The 19,754-nt window shown below is 36.9% G+C and overlaps 2 protein-coding genes across 2 annotated transcripts in view; one reads left to right on the top strand and one right to left on the bottom strand.

Moving 5' to 3' along the window:
• LOC107568906 (microcephalin-like) overlaps nucleotides 1-19,754 on the top strand; it is a 57,602-nt gene that overhangs the window by 21,690 nt on the left and 16,158 nt on the right. The window lies entirely within an intron of this gene.
• angpt2a (angiopoietin 2a) lies at nucleotides 1,962-19,240 on the bottom strand. Its single transcript, XM_016254907.1, has 9 exons — nucleotides 18,912-19,240; nucleotides 14,665-14,820; nucleotides 12,740-12,861; nucleotides 12,305-12,531; nucleotides 11,720-11,844; nucleotides 10,846-10,947; nucleotides 7,687-7,853; nucleotides 5,317-5,447; nucleotides 1,962-2,819 (listed from the first exon to the last, which is right to left on the bottom strand). Exons 1-9 carry the CDS (start codon nucleotides 19,188-19,190, stop codon nucleotides 2,659-2,661), a joined length of 1,470 nt encoding a protein of 489 aa, XP_016110393.1. The 5' UTR covers nucleotides 19,191-19,240; the 3' UTR covers nucleotides 1,962-2,658.

Raw genomic sequence — 19,754 nt, forward strand, 5'->3', positions numbered from 1 at the left:
CCCTGAACAAAATTTTATGTAAACATTAAAATCAACAAATGCATCAGTAAACTATTATAGAAAGCTTATTAATACACATTTGAGATTTGAGGGATTCTGAAAAAGGCTGCCAGGTGCGTCTCTATGTACTTTTAAGGTCTTGTAGCCATAGTAATTTAATTAAGCAATTTATTATAGCTTTTGTGAGAGCTCTTTTGACTTTTCCATATTTGCCGCTTAACTTGTGCTGTTCATGTGCTAAATTTATGTATGTCTAACAGCTCAAGCTAGTTTAGTTTTGTTATAGAGTTTCCAAATGCTTGCTTGTGTTTTTAACACAATTTTGTGCCCTATCATACAAACAAATGCCTTAAAAACAGAAATGTTGGATAGGGGTTATAATTTGAATAGCTGTATTACATTATATATAATAATACATTAGATTAAAATATTACTTTATGTATTGACATTATCACCTTTAATATTCCACTAAACTGTCATAATGCAATTTTTAAAAAAAAAATAAAAAAATACTACAACTGATAGCAATTGTGTGTGTGTGCATTTTGAGATAAATGTAGAAAATAGAAAAACAGAGATTAGTAGCTTCAGATTTCAGCATATTAATAGGTTGGTTGAATGTTCCCTCTGACGTACTTTTCACCACTCTTAACTTTTGTGGCTAAAACTTTAAAATTGCTCTCTGATTTAGGTGAAGGTCATTATAAATAGTGCAGGCCTGGACAATACAACCAACTTTCTTGTACTTCTTAAGACAAACATGTAAGCTATACATGACATGGGTTTATTTAGAAGTAAATTAGTTTCATCACTTCTCTCAGGCATTGAGCTCAAATTAACTTTTGTAGCAATTGGAGTTTAAAATGTGGCACTTGAGCACTATTAAATCACATTTCCAAGATGTGCAGTTAAAATAGAGCACTTTGCAGATGCACCACAATTAGCACATAGTTTCACGTAAAAGTTGTTTCCTGTTTGTGCTGAACATCATTTTTTGTAACTGCTTGGACAGTTGATTTATAAGAATAGATTGTCAGAGTCCATATGAAGCATTGAAATCAATATACAGTAAGGGCTGTATGGCATCTTTCAAAATTAATTTTCTTCCGAATGAAATGTCTGTCAAAAGTAAATAAAAACACAAGTACAATGTAATATTAAGTAATAATGTTAAACGTGTACATAAAGCTCTCCTTATGTTGAGCCTTTTTGCCAGTAGGCATTATTTAAAATTGAGTAAAGAATCCCACCCTATCAGAAAAGTCTGTAAAAAAAAATAAGGCCTTATGTATTTTGTAAAAAATTAAGGAATTTTCTGTATTTGTTTTACTGTTATCTTAAATTACACATTGCAATTGAGTTGTTTTAGGGTTAAGGGAAATGTCTGTAAACTTAACAAATGAAGTCCTGACAGAAAATTACAGATGAGTGCTGCCATGATGCTAAATGCCAATTCACACTACGCCGACAGAAGGTAACAGACATGTTTTGTCTGATTAGCATGTTACTGTTACTATTGGTGTTGGTCGGTGCTAGTTTTCAAAGATTGAACATGTTTAATTACCATTTTTGGGACTTTGAAACATCTATGAAGTGACATACTGTACTTGTTTGACTGTCTCCAATGGTCTGCGCTTATGTTAAAATACTCCCCAAAGAAAGTATGCATTTTGTGGACAAACCCTCCCGAACTTCACGCGATCGAGAGCTGTATGTAGAATGAGCACCCAACTGTTTTCAATGTATTTGAGTTGGACAAGACTTCAGCATTCAGGAAAAAGGTGGAGAGAACCTGAATGAGCCTGTATATAGTGAAAAACTATTTGCTACTTTGTTGGTCTTTAAATAAATAGAGCTATTGTTTCAGCTAATGAAACATAAACCCACAAAAATATTCATTTGTTTTTCAAAGATGAATGAAAGTCTTAAGGATTTGGAATGACATGGGGGTGAGTAAATTATGACAATTTTAATTTGGAACAACATAAAGGTTTTCCATTTGGGTAAAATAAACCTTTAAGGAATGCTGTGGAGTCTGGTCATCTGTCAACAAATGCCCACAGTTAAGAAATCCACAAGAAGGTCAAAAGCACTAAACCATGTGTAAACAACAGCTTTGTAGAGTAAAAATTTGTAAGACAAATGTAAAGAATGTCCTCAGCATTATGCATTTAAATCACTCTTGTACCATGGTTACATTGAAAATATATCAATTTCTGTAAATAATTTGGTATTTACAATATATTAATTACAAATAAAATAAACACAATAAGAAAATAATAGTTAATTCTACTTATCTATATATAGATTTTAGAAATTCTGTGAAGCATCAAGGTAATTCCGTTTACAGCTGTGTCCCCTTTACAGCTGTTAGTCTTCAATTATTGTCTTCATTTAACAGCAAGCATTCATACTTCCATTTCAACAAAACTTGTCCATTGATGAAGCTCCATTTTAATATGTTGTAAGTCATGTTTTTGTGTTCAGTTGATTAGCTGTTTAACACCGAAACAAAGCCGTCTTTGCTTTTTTCATGTGCTTTATCTTCTTAGTAATAATCATTTATCAGAGGTGCATGAAGGTCAACCCACCAAAATTTTCCTTACAGGATAAGACAAGCAGTGACATCAGTAATTATTGTGCGTTAGAAGTAGAGGCTCAGAAGTTCGATGGTCTTATCATCATAGTGGTGGCCTTTAGTGAATATGCCGAACCTTTCCAGTAGTACCATTTGATACCATTGAACCGATTGGTGTTCTGCCCCTGCTGGTAGTATACGCCATTGAGATTAGATGGTCCACAGGCATCAAACCACCAACCTAAATGATACAACAAAAATATATTCTTTGGTTAGGACATGAAAACTAACTGGCAACTGTGTATTGTGACAACACAAAACGTTGGCCGTAAACATACCCCAGGCTCACAAGCAAGGGCTTTTGGACAGTTACAGAAACTCCACACACTGTATAAACTGTGTTTTCAGCATTTGAGGGGAAAAATATCAAATGGTGATGGAAAACACATGAATTTAAGATGAAGACCAATTCATTCTTACCTTTATAGTCTGAAACTTCCATTCTCGAGAACTTAATAGTATAGTTGGAAATATATAATATGTGGATACGCAATAGGTCCACTTATAATGTTATTGTAATTTTACATTTTTTAAAAAACATAATTTAGAAGCAATAGGCTATTTTCTGTCCTGTTTTGACCCCCTCATCAGAACGCTCCGTTTGAATAGGTGTGACTGATTGTAGACTCAGAAGTAAACGCCCACTGCTATGATTGGCTAACAGATGTGTATGTTTGTCTGACAGCCTTCCTCCTTCCTAGATGGATGCTGCTGTGTTTTAGGTTAAAAATGCATAAATACTAAATAGTACATATCAAACGATCTGTAATAACAGACAAAGCAGTAGTGATCACGTAATGAAAACAGTCACTCACAAATGAAGGGTGCAACCTTGTATCCAATAATAGTCGGTACAGTATCGTCTTTTAGTTTCAATCTTTCTGAAAATTCTGCCTCAAATTGTGCCTTTTTTGTAAACGAATCCACAGTAAAAATCAATTGAACAAAGAACCAAGTTCTTACCGACGCGGTCTGGCAATTCAATTAAAAATAAAGTTCATCAAATGAAGTTTATCTTTTGGTTTCTGCATTTGCCGCTCTTGTCATTTACCGTATTGACCCGAATATAAGACGATGTTTTTTTCTTGGAAATACATCTGAAAAAACACGGTCGTCTTATATTCAGGGTCTAGACTTTGACATGTCAATAATACACCCACAACAATAGGTGGCGCCAAATAAGCATAAAACGAGTGTGCCATGAAATACGTAATGTAATGCGTGTTGTAAAGATCGCGAGTAAAAACAAAAGAAATAGAAAACCTTACAGCTGCATGAGTCGTGACTGTCACGTTGGCCTGATGGGCCTGAACTCCCTTTGTGATTTTAAAACGTAAGACAGTACCCAGATTTGAAGACTACAGTAAGATTTAACTTCTACTCTTAATAAGATTTTGGTAGGCTACTATTAGATAGATAGCCTAAATGTCCTAATTCAGATGAGCTACCTGTTTTTTTTTTGTTTTTTTTTTAAGTGTATTTTTTTTTTTATGTGATTGTTGGTACATTTTACCAAAAATTTAACAAAAATTAAAATAGGAAAAATATGCTATATGAAAATAATTGAAGACAAAATGTGTTTTACTGAGAAAAAACAAGATTTGGCTTTTAAAAAGCCTTTTTCTAAAAGGTACATCTGGAAAAAGGGGGGTCGTCTTATAATCAGGGTCATCTTATATTCGGGCCAATACGGTACCTACAACGTGCGTGAATCAGTGGACGGGGCTAAACCAGCAGTGATCTTCTGCGGAGGCGGTGTTTAGCCACACTATTACATCATAAAGTGGCACATTCCAAAACTAGTCATTTTGGCAGATTGGCTTAAATATAAGCTGTTTTTAGACTAGTTTTGAGTTCTGAAACTTAGACTGTTTTTATAGCACAATGAGCTCTTATATATCAAAAGATCAAGGGAATTTCTCAGTTAATGACCCCTTTAATGTCAGCATTCATGAGGGCTAAATTCCCAAATGAGCTGATTAATTCCTGGCTAATTTTACTGGTTAGCCATGACCCATATACAAAATATATTCTATACAGATTTCTGGGGTAGTGCCAAGTACCAAAGTAAAAAAAAAAAAGGAATTTGATGAGCGCTCCAAATCCATTAGAATAAGACATTTATAAAGCATACAATACAACAATTATATATTAAGTTCAATCATGACAACTCTCGGAAGATTTTAGCATGGTGATGGATATGACAATGTTAATGTATTTGGTCTTGGCGGAATAGATCTGCTACGCTGCTGCTGAATTGCTGCTGCTGTTGGTTATTGCTGTAGTTGTAGATTATTGCTGCTGCTGCAATCAAGTACAGGCACTTGCTACTGCCAATGCATATGGCGATATGGTGCCGTGAGTATTTAAGACATGCTGCTGCTGCACAAATAGCATATAAAATAACCCGTAGCAGATCTATACAGGTGGAGCTGGGGAAGGTGTATGGTTTCAGAGAAACTCTGAAAGCGCGCTGCAGGAATCTCAAGTGAATGCTAGCCAGCCATATAAATGCAAGGCAGTAAGCTCATTGGCTGCATATGCAGCATGAACCAATCAGCTTGTGCCAAGTTGTTTAACTCTCTGAATAGCATCAGTTACGTTAACAACCCGTCGCCTGTGCCATCTAGAGTTTCATGACTGAACTATATATTTATTTGGAAGTACTCTGCTCTTACCTCCTGAAAGCATTTGTGAGCATTTGCAAACACATTTGTCATTGTCTATGTCTTTTGTGCTGAAATCACTTCCTGGCTGTCCCATGCTACTGGTTCTCCCTGCTGTTCCACTGTAGCCATTGAGGTGTATCCTATAGAATTGTAAATGCAGACATATACATAATATGTTATAAATATCAGTTGATTATATTTCCTTTCTACAATTTATGAATAAGACAAGGCAAAACACATCAACAGCTAAAATGCATAAAACTCTAAATTCTCAGTCTTTTTAAGTTATTGCATTTTCCTTTAGTCGGGGTACATAGAAATGTATAATAAATTACATACATTGTCAGTAGATTTTTCTGGTCTGTCAAATTAAAAGCTTTAAATCAAACATTAAAAAGTGCCAATCCTTGAACTGTAACATACATAGACATAATTTTAAGACATCCTAGACTTGCCAGACAGGAAGGATGTTCCCAAAGGTATATGCAACTAAAAGTTCACACAGAAAGATTAAATAATGTCTGTCATTAGCCACTGGATAATCAATTTTTAGATTTCACTCACCAGTGATTTGATTTAGAGGCTAAGATTAAGTAAAAATAGGTACAGATATATACACAAATATTGACAATGTTTTATAGACAGGCAAACTGAATCATTTTTATCTTAATACAGTTAATCCTACCAACAAGGGACAGAAGGAGGAGATGCCAATGACTAAAATCCTGTGCAGGACGTTTAAGCAGTGGAACAAAGTTTTTTGTAATGCTTATGCCCAAATACCTAAAACTCTAAAGAAGGTCTGAAAAGCAGAGATGCTAATGAGTTTTCTTAGGCCATATTTATGGGCATTAATTCACCCTTACTCAGATTTAAATTATAGCCTGAGATTAGATCAAACTCCGCCAGCAGATCCAGCACCAAGTTAATGGAGTAATTGAGTTGTCATGGTCAGAGTCAAATAATAAAAGGTCATCTCATGTAAAGACTAGTTTTGCTTCAACCCACCACCTAATATGCCAGCCATCCCACTGGACCTGAGGGCAACTACTAGAGGCTCTTATTATCTTTATCGCACTCAAGTTGCAGTTCTTTGTCATCATGAAAATGTATTCTTTGCATGCGTTTTGAAGTCTTGTCAGTTTAAATTTCTGATATTGGGTCCTCACCCTGTGGTCTGTGTGGGTCCTAGCTCCCCAGTATAGTGATGGGGACACTTATATTGTTAAAGTCACCATCCTTTGGATGAGACGTCAGGACACAATCAAGGTGTTTGGGGTGTTCAGAAACAGTGCTTGTTGATATAGAGAATAACTCTATAAATAATAAAATAAATTAACAAATAAAAAAAGCATAATATGGCCCCTTTAAAATATACAGGCCACAAATGCCATCCTGTAATACCTGATACATTGTCACAGTACTTTTTACGGTAAATGTTTTTTTTTTTTTTCTTCTTCCCCGGGATACTTTCTTTTGGTTGCATGCTAAAACAGCATAATTCTGGCAAAGATTTAGTTATCCCAAAATGCATTTTGATGACCTAAGAGAAAAAAATTAATCTTAAGATGCGACAGAAATACTGGTTCTAGATATAATTCATCCAGTACTAAAATGTATTGATAATTAATTTGATCTAATTAAAATGGACCGTTTTATCCAATATATTTATTAGCATATCACATCATTAATTTAGCCATATGCTAATGCTAATAAAATCAAACCTTCCATGCAACATAAAATGGTAGTTAGCCATTAGCTTGTTCAGGGGCCAGATGGTAAAAGTTGTTCAGGGGAACTGTGTTGTGTCAAGTTTTTCATGTTACATAGGCCATAACTATTTCCAGATGGCAAAATATTTTCTTTGGAGTTGTGACAATTGTGTGCCAGCCCTCCAGAGATTTTATGGCAGAATGAATGGCAGCGTTAACATGGGTGTGTACTGAATCAACAGCTTATTCGTAGTTTCCTGCTGTTTTATTTCAAATATGAGAACATACTGATAGCAGACTTTATAGAGACAAACCAAAAAAAATATAATTTAAGGTTAATTAAATAAGATATTATAAAATAGCCAGTATAGACACACCTATGACCACACATCAATTCTGTGAATATTAATATAGAAAGTTGTGATGCTTGATGACCATAAAGGGACTACTCTACAACTCTTAATACCAGCTTCTTCCTTCGTGTTTCTTTGTCACTCTTACATAGCAAAAAGCAGTCCTGCCTACTGATAGCCATGTAGCTATTTACTGTGGTGTAAACGGTATAGCATAATTCTACCATCATACAACATATTGTCTAAAACACACACAAACCTCAAAATGAGTCACAAATCTCCCAGGTATAAAAAAGCACAGGGTAATTCTTCACCTGTAATTCTGCTTCTCCCCATCTAGTGAGAACTGCTCATATTTTGAAAAGGCCGTATTCCCCTCCCAGTCCATCAGATCTATCCTGAGCACATATTGTTTTTCTTGTGTCAACTTAGAGATGATTTCATTCCCCAACCAGTGTTCACCTGAGATATCTCCAAACCCCTGAAATGAAAAAACAGAAAGTCCATGTTTCATAGTAGTGTACATTAACATTTAGTCATTTATCAGACACATTTACAATGTGAAATTACAAAGTGAATTACAAATGAGGACAATAGAAGCAATCAAAACCAATAAAAGAGCAATAATATGTAAGTGCTGTGACGAGTCTTAGTCTAACGCAATACACATAGCAAGGTTTTTGCATGTGTGTGTGTATATATATATATATATATATATATGTATGTGTGTGTGTGTGTGTGTGTGTGTATACGTAAGGGATAATGCACGACGTAGAGGCAAGAACCACCCGACGCAAAACGTCGAAGTCATCGACACTGACTCGTCATCAGCAGTAGTGATGCGCCTGTATATGCATGTTTCATACGGATTACATAATCTGAGAATATTCCATTTGAATTGGTTCATTTAAAAGTAGACATTTCACTCTCTATAGATATATTTTTCCGTGTCTAAGGCAAGCATACACGGAGTTTCGCGCTCAAGTTCACAGAGGCAGAAAGTGCATCCTGATTGCTTTCATTATTTTACAAAAGCGCAATGATTTGTTGTTATTGTGAGTGCACACAAATATATGTAGAGTCTTTACAGATTCTAAAGATGTATTTTTATCTGTATGAGCAAAAATGACAAGAGTATTTTAAGAGCAAGTAAGTGCACCAGCGCCTCATCTGTCTTGCAGTGATCTCTAGGTGCTTCTCGGGGTGCTTCTCTAGGTTCTTCTGCAGTGATCTCGGAGTGCTTCCACACTCCGCACAGACACATGAACAGCGTACATTTCTCTAGGTTAACATGAGATTGAGCGGCCATGTAAAGTTGCTAATACTTACATATTTCAGATGCTAAGCCATATTTGAGGTCGATGAATGATAGGCAAGCGTTTGGATGTCCTGCCCGATGTACTGTTAGCACAAAGGCCAGCCGCTAACAATCTATCTGTCACAGATTGCATGACTTCGCCAATGTGGATTTTTTTTCTGCGAAAATTTGGTCGAGCAAGCCTCTTCTGGTCGACTAATGGTTAGTCGACTATTAGGAGGCAGCCCTAATTTGAACCCTTTTCAACAATGACTATGATTTTGTGATCCATCTATTCACACGGAGGACAACTGAGGGACTCATATGCAACTATTACAGAAGGTTCAAACGCTCACTGATGAAAACGATGCATTAAAGGGGTCATATGACGTTGCTAAAAAGAACATTATGTTGTGTATTTGGTGTAATGCAGTGTGTTTATGTGGTTTAAGGTTTAAAAAACACATTATTTTCCATATAATGTACATTATTGTTTCTCCTCTATGCCCCGCCTTTCTGAAACTCGTCAATTTTTCCAAGTCTCATCGTTCTAAAAAAGCGAGGTGTGCTCTGATTGGCCAGCTATCTAGTGCGTTGTGATTGGCTGAATGCCTCAAGCGTGTGACGGAAATGTTACGCCCCTTAACATACTGTGATGCCGTCTCCCAGCAGGACGAGACTCAGTCCAGCTGCTCTGCTCGTGCACATCCCATCATCGGTTCTCTTTTAGCAGTTCAGTCAATGTACTGTTAGGAGTAACTGAATAACTCAGGATATTGGTTTATTTCGCGTCAGAGGGAGTGCCAGGCACGTTTATAGACCGAATAATTTAAGTAATTTGTGGATTAGTGCGTACTGGAGACGCGAACCGTTTCAAACGATTCAGTTCGATTTGGTCAACTGGTTCGACCGGTTCACTAAGAAGATCCGGTTAAATAGAACGATTCGTTCGCGATCCAGACATCACTAGACAAGACAAAACCAATAAAACCCATAATAAACGAGGCATTTGTTGCATCCAGTGGGGACATAATTACTGATTATAATGACTTATGCTGTCTTTTTACGCGTTGCATCGCGTCGCGCAAACATAAAACCATGTCTGCATTTGTGATCGGAGAAACAACAAGTCTACTCTACACTCCTCAAAACTCGCGTTTGAATCATCATTGGCAAATTATTTAAATATAAAAAATGTACTTACAGGCTGTGAGTCAGAAGCGCTAGACTGTACTTGCAAAGTTGGAACTGCCCAACTTCATAGAAACAGCCTTTGTGCCATAGACGCATTAGGCTACTGGTTCAGGAAACAGTCCTCATCCATCCTTCATAAAATGCGCAGCACATATCTGAATATTTGGGTTGAACTGTTCTGGAACAGTATTGTAAATACAACTTAACCACTGATTTCTAATCATGTCCTCTTTTGGGAGGCCAAACAAAGTAGTTTCGCTTTCACAACGAAACACACAGCGACTCCTCAACATGGCAGCGGCGGCAACAGCGAGAATAAAAGTTACGCCTTCTTTCTTTGCGTGAACATTTGGGCCGCGTTATGCAAATCTTCCCACATTGTGACATAGACATGTGGGGGCATGTTAGAACGAGCTGTTTTAGGTAGGAGTTGTTGACTCTTAACGTTTATAAAGAATATCTCTTTAGATTTGAGACTTTAGTCTTTGTAACTTTACAGATCATCTTTATGCACCAAGAGCTTGTAACACTCCAAAGATAAAGGAAAAATTGAAATCGCATCATATGACCCCTTTAAGAGCCAGGGGTGAAAACTTTTGAACAAAATGGAGACGTGTACATTTTTCAAATTTTGCCTAAATATCATAGTTTGCATTTAGTACTGTCCTTCAGATGATAGTTACATGTTTCCCAGAAGACAAAAGTAGATAGAATAGAAAAAGTGAATATAGAATGCAAGTGTTAGAGGGTCACGTGTAGATGGAAGAGATTCCATCCATTTCTTGAAGATGGCTAACGACTTAGCTGCTGGGATTGAGTTGGGCAGGTAATTCCACCAGCAGTTAAGGTAAAAGTCTGTGAAAGTGATTTTGTGCCTCTTTGGGATGGCACTATAATGCACCATTCACTTGCAGAACGCAAGCTTCTGGAGGGCACATAAGTCTAAACTAGGGAATTTAGGTAAAATCCATTAAATCCCTACCAATGTGTAATTTTTCCATGTTTGATGAAAATCAACAAGGCCATTAAAGCGCTTCTGTATTACTGTCCATCCACCTCCATCTGTCGCCATGTCACAGTAGGCCTGGAAAAAGAAGTGGTACATTTCTGTAAATTAAATCTTTCATGTCCTTCTGCATAAACTCTAATGTCATGTTTTTTTTCCAGGATTTATCATAAATAAATCTTTTTGGTCACTTTCTCAAAATGCTGAGAAGTCTAAAATGGAGGTAAAGTTGCCTGACTTCAATTAATTCTAAAGAACGGTTTCTTATGAAATGGCTGTCTGTTGGAAAGTTTAGAACTCCAGCATGAGAGTCACGCTTAAAGGAATGGTTCACCCTAAAATGAAAATTCTCATTTAGTCACCCTTATGTCTTTTAAACCACATATTATTTTAATACTTCTTTTAAGATATTAGGCAGATGTTCATACTTTTTTATTTCATACAAATAGAAAAAAAAGTTACTTGGAAACAATGGCATTTGGCATTTGTAATATCTAATAGCATATTTTTTTAACTGAACAATTGCTAATTTTCTTTCATTTTATTGTTGGGATTTTTGCCTTTGGAAATACAGTGTAGACAGGTACGTATGGGGTCAGAGTGAGGGAATGGGATCAAGACATGACTCGGGTTGGACTTCAAGCCAACAGCTCATACAATACAAATGACTATCCACTTTTGTTATATGGAAAATAGTGATTTTGATGTTCAGCCTTTTGTGTTTTACTGATTAAAAAAAGTAGTACATGGTCAGAACAACACAAGGGTGAATAATGAGAACATTTTCATTTGTAAATATTAGGTTTGAATGTTACTGCATTTGCACTTGAGTTAAGGTGATAGAGGTTACCTTGAACTGCTGTTTTGTATCGGGTATGGTCAATGAGTAGACCCCACTTTCCTTGTTCCCTACACTGAAGACTGCAGCACAGTCATTGTACTGATCTGGGTTGTCCTGCATCATTGAATTGCTACCTGATGAAAGAAATGTCTTGTTGAGCCATACTGGATGCCAGAAGTTGGATTTAATTACATAGCTATGCTTACCGTTTTGGTACAAAAACTGGAGTATATAGACTCAATACCATTTTGGATTTTTTTCACAGTGCCCACATTTACTTACTGTTTGTCACCGTATGGACTGTAATTTCACAAGATTACTGTCAAGTTTTAATAATATACTTTCATGATCACTAGTGCCTTATAGTTTTTTTACTAAAACTATTCTACTATGACTATGCATATTATATGTTTATTGTACTCCAGTGATGAATGTGTTTTTATGTGTCTCTGTCTGATTTACGGTTGAACTTTTCCCCCAAACATTTGAACAGCTGCTGGTGAGCTGGCATAATATTGTTTTGGGTCTTTATTTTGCCCCAGGTCCCATGTGCGAATTCAGTTGAAATGCTGATGCAAGCGGATGGTCACTTACCCACAGATATTGTGTGGATTAGGTTGTTGACTCTATTTGTCAGTTCTTGCTGCTGCTGCTTCATTGCAGAGTTATCGGAGGAAGTTCGGAGCAGTTGTTGCTCCATCTCTTTCATTATGTTAGTCTGCTTTTCCACCAGCTTTTTGAGCTGTTCCTTCTCCTCTTTGAGGTTTTCTAGCTCAGTATTTCTCTTTCCTTCAATGTTCTCCACTCGCTTCTCCAGGACACTGACAGGAACCAAAAGAACAAGCTTCGAAAAACAATCTTCTACAAAGATGTTTTAAACTCTGAAAGGAGTCAGCAACGTGAAGTGTGTAGAAAAGTGCCTGTGACTTGAACGGATCTTTACATACTTAAAGTTTAAAGCAAATTAAAGAGTTTGGAGAGGCAATGTGTGGTGATGTTTTTTTAAGTAGTCCAATTAATAATGTTTACCTGTTTTTTTCATTCAGTTTGTTGATTTCATTTATCTGCTGTAGAATTTCTTTTTCCAGTTTGCTGGTTGAAATGGAGTTCTCAAGAAGCTGACGTTCAAGTCGAGTTGTTTGGTTAATAACCTAAAGATGAAAATGGACATTGTGTTTCCCACAGAATGTAGCTTAGATAAGACTTTGCAAATCATGAGTATTTCCATATAACTTGCAGACATTGAATCACTCTCTTCTCTGAAGGTGTTTTGTAGTTTTTCAGCTGCTGTGGTCTTCCACTGACTTTTTAACTGTAAAACCATCTTCGGAACAATTTGGCAGTTCTCCACAACATTTTGTAGAGTATAATATTGTTTCCTCTTTCAGGTCTTTAAGAAGTGCACTTACACTAATTGAGACTTTTGAGCAACCTATACTAAAAGCCTGGCTGTTCATTCAACTCTCATATTCTCCTCTTTTCCATTATGCACTCATGGGGCCTCATTTTAAAATGTTGTGCAGAAACCATCCTAAATTTGATCTTTCGATTATCTCTCAAATATGTGTATGTGTGATTCATAGAATGAACGCACATACAGTAAATGCATGTACATGTGAAATCTATGAATCGCAAATGACCTTGAACTTGTGCACAACTGAATGGTTTCAGCTCTCTGCCTTGTAAACGACTCATAATCAATGTCATTAACATATGAATGTTCACCAGTCATCGTCCAAATCCTTTCATTTAGAACAGCGAGCTGCAAGAACAGCTTACATTTCCAAAAACCTGCAGTACTCTGACAAAAAAAGTGTGTACGACACTGATATACAGACTTTATATATGAGGCCCATGGTATTCAGGCATTTACATATTGATTGTAGATAGATATATATATATATATATATATATATATATATATATATATATATAGAGAGAGAGAGAGAGAGAGAGAGAGAGAGAGAGAGAGAGAGAGAAACCTGTATGACTTAGTTTTAGAAAAAGTGTTTTGGCCAGAGTACCTGTAAACCATACTTCAGTAAAAGTACAGATACCTTACAGCATAAACAGTGTGGAGAGCCAATCATGTGTTTTTCTAAAATCAAAATAAATCTGAATACCTCAAAATTGCAGTAAATCAAATTTGACACAGCCTTAAATGTCTACAAACACTGAAGGCTCAGCTGAGCTCAAGTACTCAAAAAGGGCGTAAGTCAACCAATATCCATTAAAAGGTCTCAGCCATGCCCTCATCTCATATATAAAACACCTGAGATTCACAACTACCTGCTAATGCATTCACGTTAAGTAGACTTGTTGGCAAGTTTGGGTGACTAAGGGCAAAACACACAAAATGCTGTACTGTCAAATTGTGTCAGTGTCCTGTAGATGGCGATATTACTACTTTTGTAGCAGAAAAAGTTAGATGCCATGCAAAATGTGACACAAATGAATTGGAGTAAAGAGTACATATTAAAAAATGTAGTCAAGTAGTGAGTAAAAGTTAATATCGTTGATACTCAGAAAAACTACAAAGTAGCCAAAAAGGTAATTATGTAAAGAAACCACTGGTTTTGACCATTTGACCAACTATTCCAGATTTTTGTCAGATTTGATTTATTTTTTTCTTTAAAATCAGAAATCTCATATTTCTATTGATACAAATTCCATTACTGGCTGTTCACTTGTCTTTATGTCTGAACTTATATTAGTTTGGCTAATAGTAGTTTTGCTGCTGTATTGAAATTTTCCTAGTGATCTACATTTTTGGTGTCATACACTGTTTATACAAAATGAACTCATGTGGTGTAGCCAGCAAACATTTTAGCAGGGCAAGTAAAATTCCAAACAACTGTCCAAACCAGGCCAATAGAAAAAAACAGTCGAGTCCTGTTAGTTATTAAAACTGACTCCATGCCTGCTGAATTAGACAGTGAATTAACAACCCTCACCTGAGCCTCAACAGTAGTGATTTTTCGGGTTTGCTCTGCTGTCTGACTCAGGAGGCTGGTCCCAATCTTGATCATGGTCACTGTGTGGTTTTGCACCGCATTATTTTGAATTTGGGCCATGTCTTGTTTGAGGTTCTCCTGGATGTAGTTCTCCAGCTGTGGATGAAATCAGATTATTTGATTTTTCTGAAAACTGTTGCATCTGAAGTCAATGATACCACTATCTGCATCTCTTTGTTTTTCTATATGATACCACTATCTGCATCTCTTCATGTATATGATTCTGAGAGAGGGATGTTCTGCTGCTGTTTTTCGATGCTGAATGTAGCTTTTGCAGATGCACCTGCAATTTTTAGATAAGACTACAGAAAATACAGCCTCAACCTCTGAATTACAGAAATGCATACCCTGAAAAATTCAACTGTCGCAAGACATTTAATAATCAAGGAAAGTTGTTTGTAGAAAATAACTTTTGTAAATTAGGCTTTCTTGAGCTTGTATTGATGAAGGGATAGCACAATATGACAATTCTATCTCTGTTAGCAGATGTGGAGCAAGCTGTTTGTTTGTTAAGCTAGTCAACATAAATGTCACTGTAGACACAGATGATAATGTCATTTTAAAAATGGCTGTTGTTTGGAATAGTACAGTATGAGACTTTCAAGACTTTGTTGGTAAAATGTTCAGTTTCTTGAACATTTGTGCTGAAATTGACATTTTGTTAAGGCATGTACACTTTGAGTTGACGCTCCATGAAAGAATTTCAAACTCAGCAGTGTTGAGTGCAAATCCTCGTATGTTGTCTTTCCTGTATTGAGTTCCTGAAATGAGCCAACACTCAAACAAACAGGATGGAAGTGAGTTACAAGTTTCGTCCTCAATGCAAACATTTCTAGAATGCTGAGAGGAAAAGAAAATTGCAGTGGCCTTGCCACTGTTTGTTTGTTTGCAAAGTATGAAAGACTAATTACTACTGCACTTTAGCATGAATATTTTTTAATTTGTGAACACTGTAATCAGGTTGCAAGCTGATCTAATCAGTTGTTTACTCCTGCTCCAAAGGATTCAACTGGCGGCTTGTTTCTTCTGCCTATTTACATGAAAGTGTGACCACATACTTACACATTGTTTTGCTAGGCTTGGCCACTTATTAATCAGATATCCCAATAATGTGAGATTCTCATAGTACAGTTCTTGAGAGCCAAAAGAGGGGGAAGTGATTTCCTCTGACCTTAGATTGAGATCTTAGAATGGACTGCTAAGAGGAAGAGCCCTTCTTCTGCCATACCAAAATATTGTTTCTTTTGCTTCCAAGAGGATGCAAGAGTTCACTTTTTGCCCTGCATGACAGTGTTTCTAAAATAGAAAATCATGTTTTTTGTAGTAGTTTAATGTGCATTAAAACATTTTCAGATGACACTTGACACTTGTACACTGTACTCAATCATCTCAACATTTCATACTTTTAATTTAATAGCTGGTTAGCACCTTTTTTTATGTAGGGTTATGAAACCCTGGTCTAGAGCGTCAACGTTGTCAGGTGTGAAATTAAGACTAAGTGCTAGAATGTTACAGCTAGATGCTGTGGAAAAAAATTAAAAACAATCAGAAATTAAATGGGGTGTGCCTCATGTCATGAGCTTTGTACAGTCACAGAAACCCCACATTTTGTAAAATAGTGTATAATATTTTAAAACACTGAATTAGAATTAACATGTATTTTTGTTCAAAAGTCACAAATTATATATATGATACTAGATATATTCTAGATTGTCAACCAGCTGTTTAATGGTTGGCTACTACTATTAAAGGGGTCATATTATGTTGCTAAAAAGAACATTATTTTGTGTATTTGGAGTAATGAAATGTTTACGCTTGAGCGGAGGCTGGCAGCTAGAGTGAGGAACGGCCGTCAGGCTAGAGTGAGCGGAGGCCGGCAGCTAGAGTGAGGAATGGCTGAGTGAGCCAAGGCTGGTGGGCTTGAGAACGGCGCGGCCGGCGGATTCAACGAAGGAGCGGCCGGCGGGCTTGCTGCAACCACATGATGACGACCCTGGGCTGGACTCCGCTTCATCCACGGTGAAAGCCGATCCGGCGATCCACAGCGCGAAGTTGATGTATTTCCTCAGCGACCAGCACGGATCAGCTCTAGGCATGACAAGCGGGTATCTTCCTCTTTTGGAAGGCCAAACAAAGTAGTTTCGCTTTCACAATGAAACACACGGCAACAACAATACTACAGCGAGAATAAAAGTTATGCCGCCTTTCTTTGCGTGAACATTTGGACGGCGTTATGCAAATCTTCCCACATCGTGACGTAGACATGTGGGGGGGGGGGGGGGGGGTTAGAACGAGCCGTTTTTGGTAGGCGTGGCTGACTCTTAACTTTTATAAAGAATATCTCTTTGGATTTGAGACTTTAGTCTTTGCAACTTTACAGATCTTCTTTATGCACCAAGAGCTTGTAACACTTCAAAGAGAAAGGAAAAATTTAAATCGCATCTTATGACCCCTTTAAATACGAATTTTACCGCCAAGCCCATTTAGCTAACATGTCTCATTTTTGTAAATTGTTGGCTTAATATATACATATATACGTGTGTGTGTTTTGCAATGCATAAAATTTAGTTAAGTGTGTTACTTGCTATTTCTTTGTATTATGCTGTAAAATTTGCAAATTGTTTCTAACCCACTTTTTTTCAGTAGAATGCAGTTAGAATGCCCCCAAAATCTTTTACTTCTATATGATATAGTTAAGCAATAATATCACATAAGCAAGCATGCTTTTTTTTTTTTTTTTACCAAATATCAGCACTATTGCAAATATGATATTGACAAGTGTCATTTTTTAAAAAATGATTTCATATTTCAATATTCAAAAAAAACATTTTTTTAAACATAACATGATGCATGCATCTAATAGGGTATAATGAAAAAGTCACTGGTGTGAACTAATCACCACACAGAATGTTACTGTCCAATACAGGCCTTACCCAGTAAAAGTACCAGCCCAAAAACACACTCAGCAAAATATCATGAAATTATTATTAGTGACAAAAAACAGAAAATACAGAGATATATATTTTTGTCAATATTGCACACCACTCTATAAATAATTATGTATCAATTAGAGCAAGAGTCCAGGCTGCAACAGCATTCTTGCACCTGTTTTGGTAAAGAGCAATGGGAAGAGGTGCTTTTTGGTTTTCAGCTGCAAGAAGTATTGTGCTCATCCACAGAATCAGACACTGCGACACAGACACCACAAGTAAACTGCTCCAGAGTTGGTTTTCAATCAGGCTGAAACCACCTTGTTCAGACTATCTTAGACTGATTCGTTTTGTGCGGATAAGAGCATGATTTCTGTGTTGCCAATAATGCATAGAACTAGTGGAGGAAATGTGCCAGCTTCCTAAACAAATGCTCCAATTCAAAACTAAGGGCGTCACATCTGGCTCGTTTAAAGCAGGAACAAACAATTATAACTTTGGTGCAGGTCAGCTCGGTTTAGTGCACAGGTCCTTTGCTTAAAGTCAGTGCTTATGTAATCCAGCTCTTGGAATTTGGAAAAATGAAGCTTTGGTCAGATCATATAATAAGCAATGACGTTTATTCATTTAAATCCAAGCATTTAATGTTGTTTCCTGAATTTTTTTTTTAGCTGCTTGAACACACTGAAGTTATAAAGTTGTTTGGCTTTAAGTCTTGGTTTGGTTGGTTGGTGTGAATTTGATTCTAACACCCTCTCCCCTCCTTCTAGTGGTCTCTTTTCACATTACATTTGGGTCTGAACCTGAGTGCCACAACAAGTACTATCGGAAGCTTACCACCGAAACTTTACACGCACAAATCAGCGCTTACATTTATCTACCATTGCAAGAGATGACAGACAGATACAAGAAATTAATTGTTTTTTGTAAGTGGTAGCATGCAAATATACAAATTATACATCATCAGTAATGATTTGCAAGTTAGGACAGTTGCTTTCATACCAACTCAAACTGTATTGCAGTACATGTGAAATGTTCTTCTGACCACCCTTTTAGGCAGACTCGGGTGCAATTCACATATATATTTAGAAAACTGCTTTCAAAATAATTTTTTAAAAAAGGAAGGGGAAAAAACTATCTCTGACATGAAACTCTGCACCAAATCGTCAAGTCTGAAGGTGTCCTAAAATATAATTAATCTACTTTTGAAAAGCACTTCTACTTTCTTTACAGTGATATACAAGAGAAATGTTGTACCTTCTGCAGCCATTGCGTGTTGTTTTCCATGATGGTTTCTAGTTGTTCCAGTCTTTGGATTGAGCTGTCATAGTCAACCAGGTCATCTCGTTGCACTTTGTTGGTGTAGGTGCTCGAAGGGCCTCCGCAGTCCTGTGGTTCTGGCAGCAGAAAGGTGTAGGTGCATGGCCCATTCTGGATCTGGTACTGCTTCTTTCCTGTTGTATCTGAATTGGCCGTAAATGCTTCCCCAACACTAAGGCAATAATTTAGTAGTAATAGTATCCCAGGGTTCAGCATGTTTGTTCTGAAACTTTAAATACTTCTACCTGTGCAAGTAAAAAATATCTTCCTTTTTTCCTTATTTAGAGGTCTGGTTGTTGTCAGAATAAAGCCACTGAGTCTCAGTGTCTACATCCAGTTGATTCTCCTTTTCCAGGATTGTGCTCCCACTGTGTGTGAGCTTCGATTATATACCATCAAGAGTAGGAGGAGGAGACAGTGTCACAGAAGCACTAATAGAGTATCACTTGCTCCCAGGCTGCTTGTACTCATCCCTCATCAGTCTAACAGGCTGTTTTTTTAACAGAGTCCTCTGTGAAAGGACTGAGACTCCTCCCATGATCCGTGGCCTCTGTTTGAAAAGCACTGCTTAGATAGAGGAGCATAAAGAACTCTCCAGCCAGACAGGATCTCTAATTAAACTCTTCCTGCTGGATGCTCCTTCTCGCCTGTATCTGCTCCAATGAAAACCAAGACAGTGGGTCCCACCAGTGAGAGAGGACGAGGATGCAATGGTTGTATTTGTTTTTTTCTTAGAGGGCTGCTACAGAAAAAAGGCAACTCAGGATGCAGCTGTATAAT

The sequence above is a fragment of the Sinocyclocheilus grahami genome, unplaced genomic scaffold (genome assembly GCF_001515645.1).
Source record: "Sinocyclocheilus grahami isolate Dianchi unplaced genomic scaffold, SAMN03320097.WGS_v1.1 scaffold1292.1, whole genome shotgun sequence".
NCBI lineage: Eukaryota > Metazoa > Chordata > Actinopteri > Cypriniformes > Cyprinidae > Sinocyclocheilus > Sinocyclocheilus grahami.

Bases quoted from the DNA above. Each gene is read 5' to 3' on its own strand.
- angpt2a (XM_016254907.1), bottom strand. From the start codon at position 19,190: ATGCTGAACCCTGGGATACTATTACTACTAAATTATTGCCTTAGTGTT. The intron at 10,948-11,719 runs GTAACCTCTATC...TTCTTTTTCCAG, and splicing joins ATACAAAACAGCAGTTCAAG to GCCTACTGTGACATGGCGAC. The intron at 2,820-5,316 runs GTAAGAGCAGAG...TGTATCATTTAG, and splicing joins CTCACAAATGCTTTCAGGAG to GTTGGTGGTTTGATGCCTGT.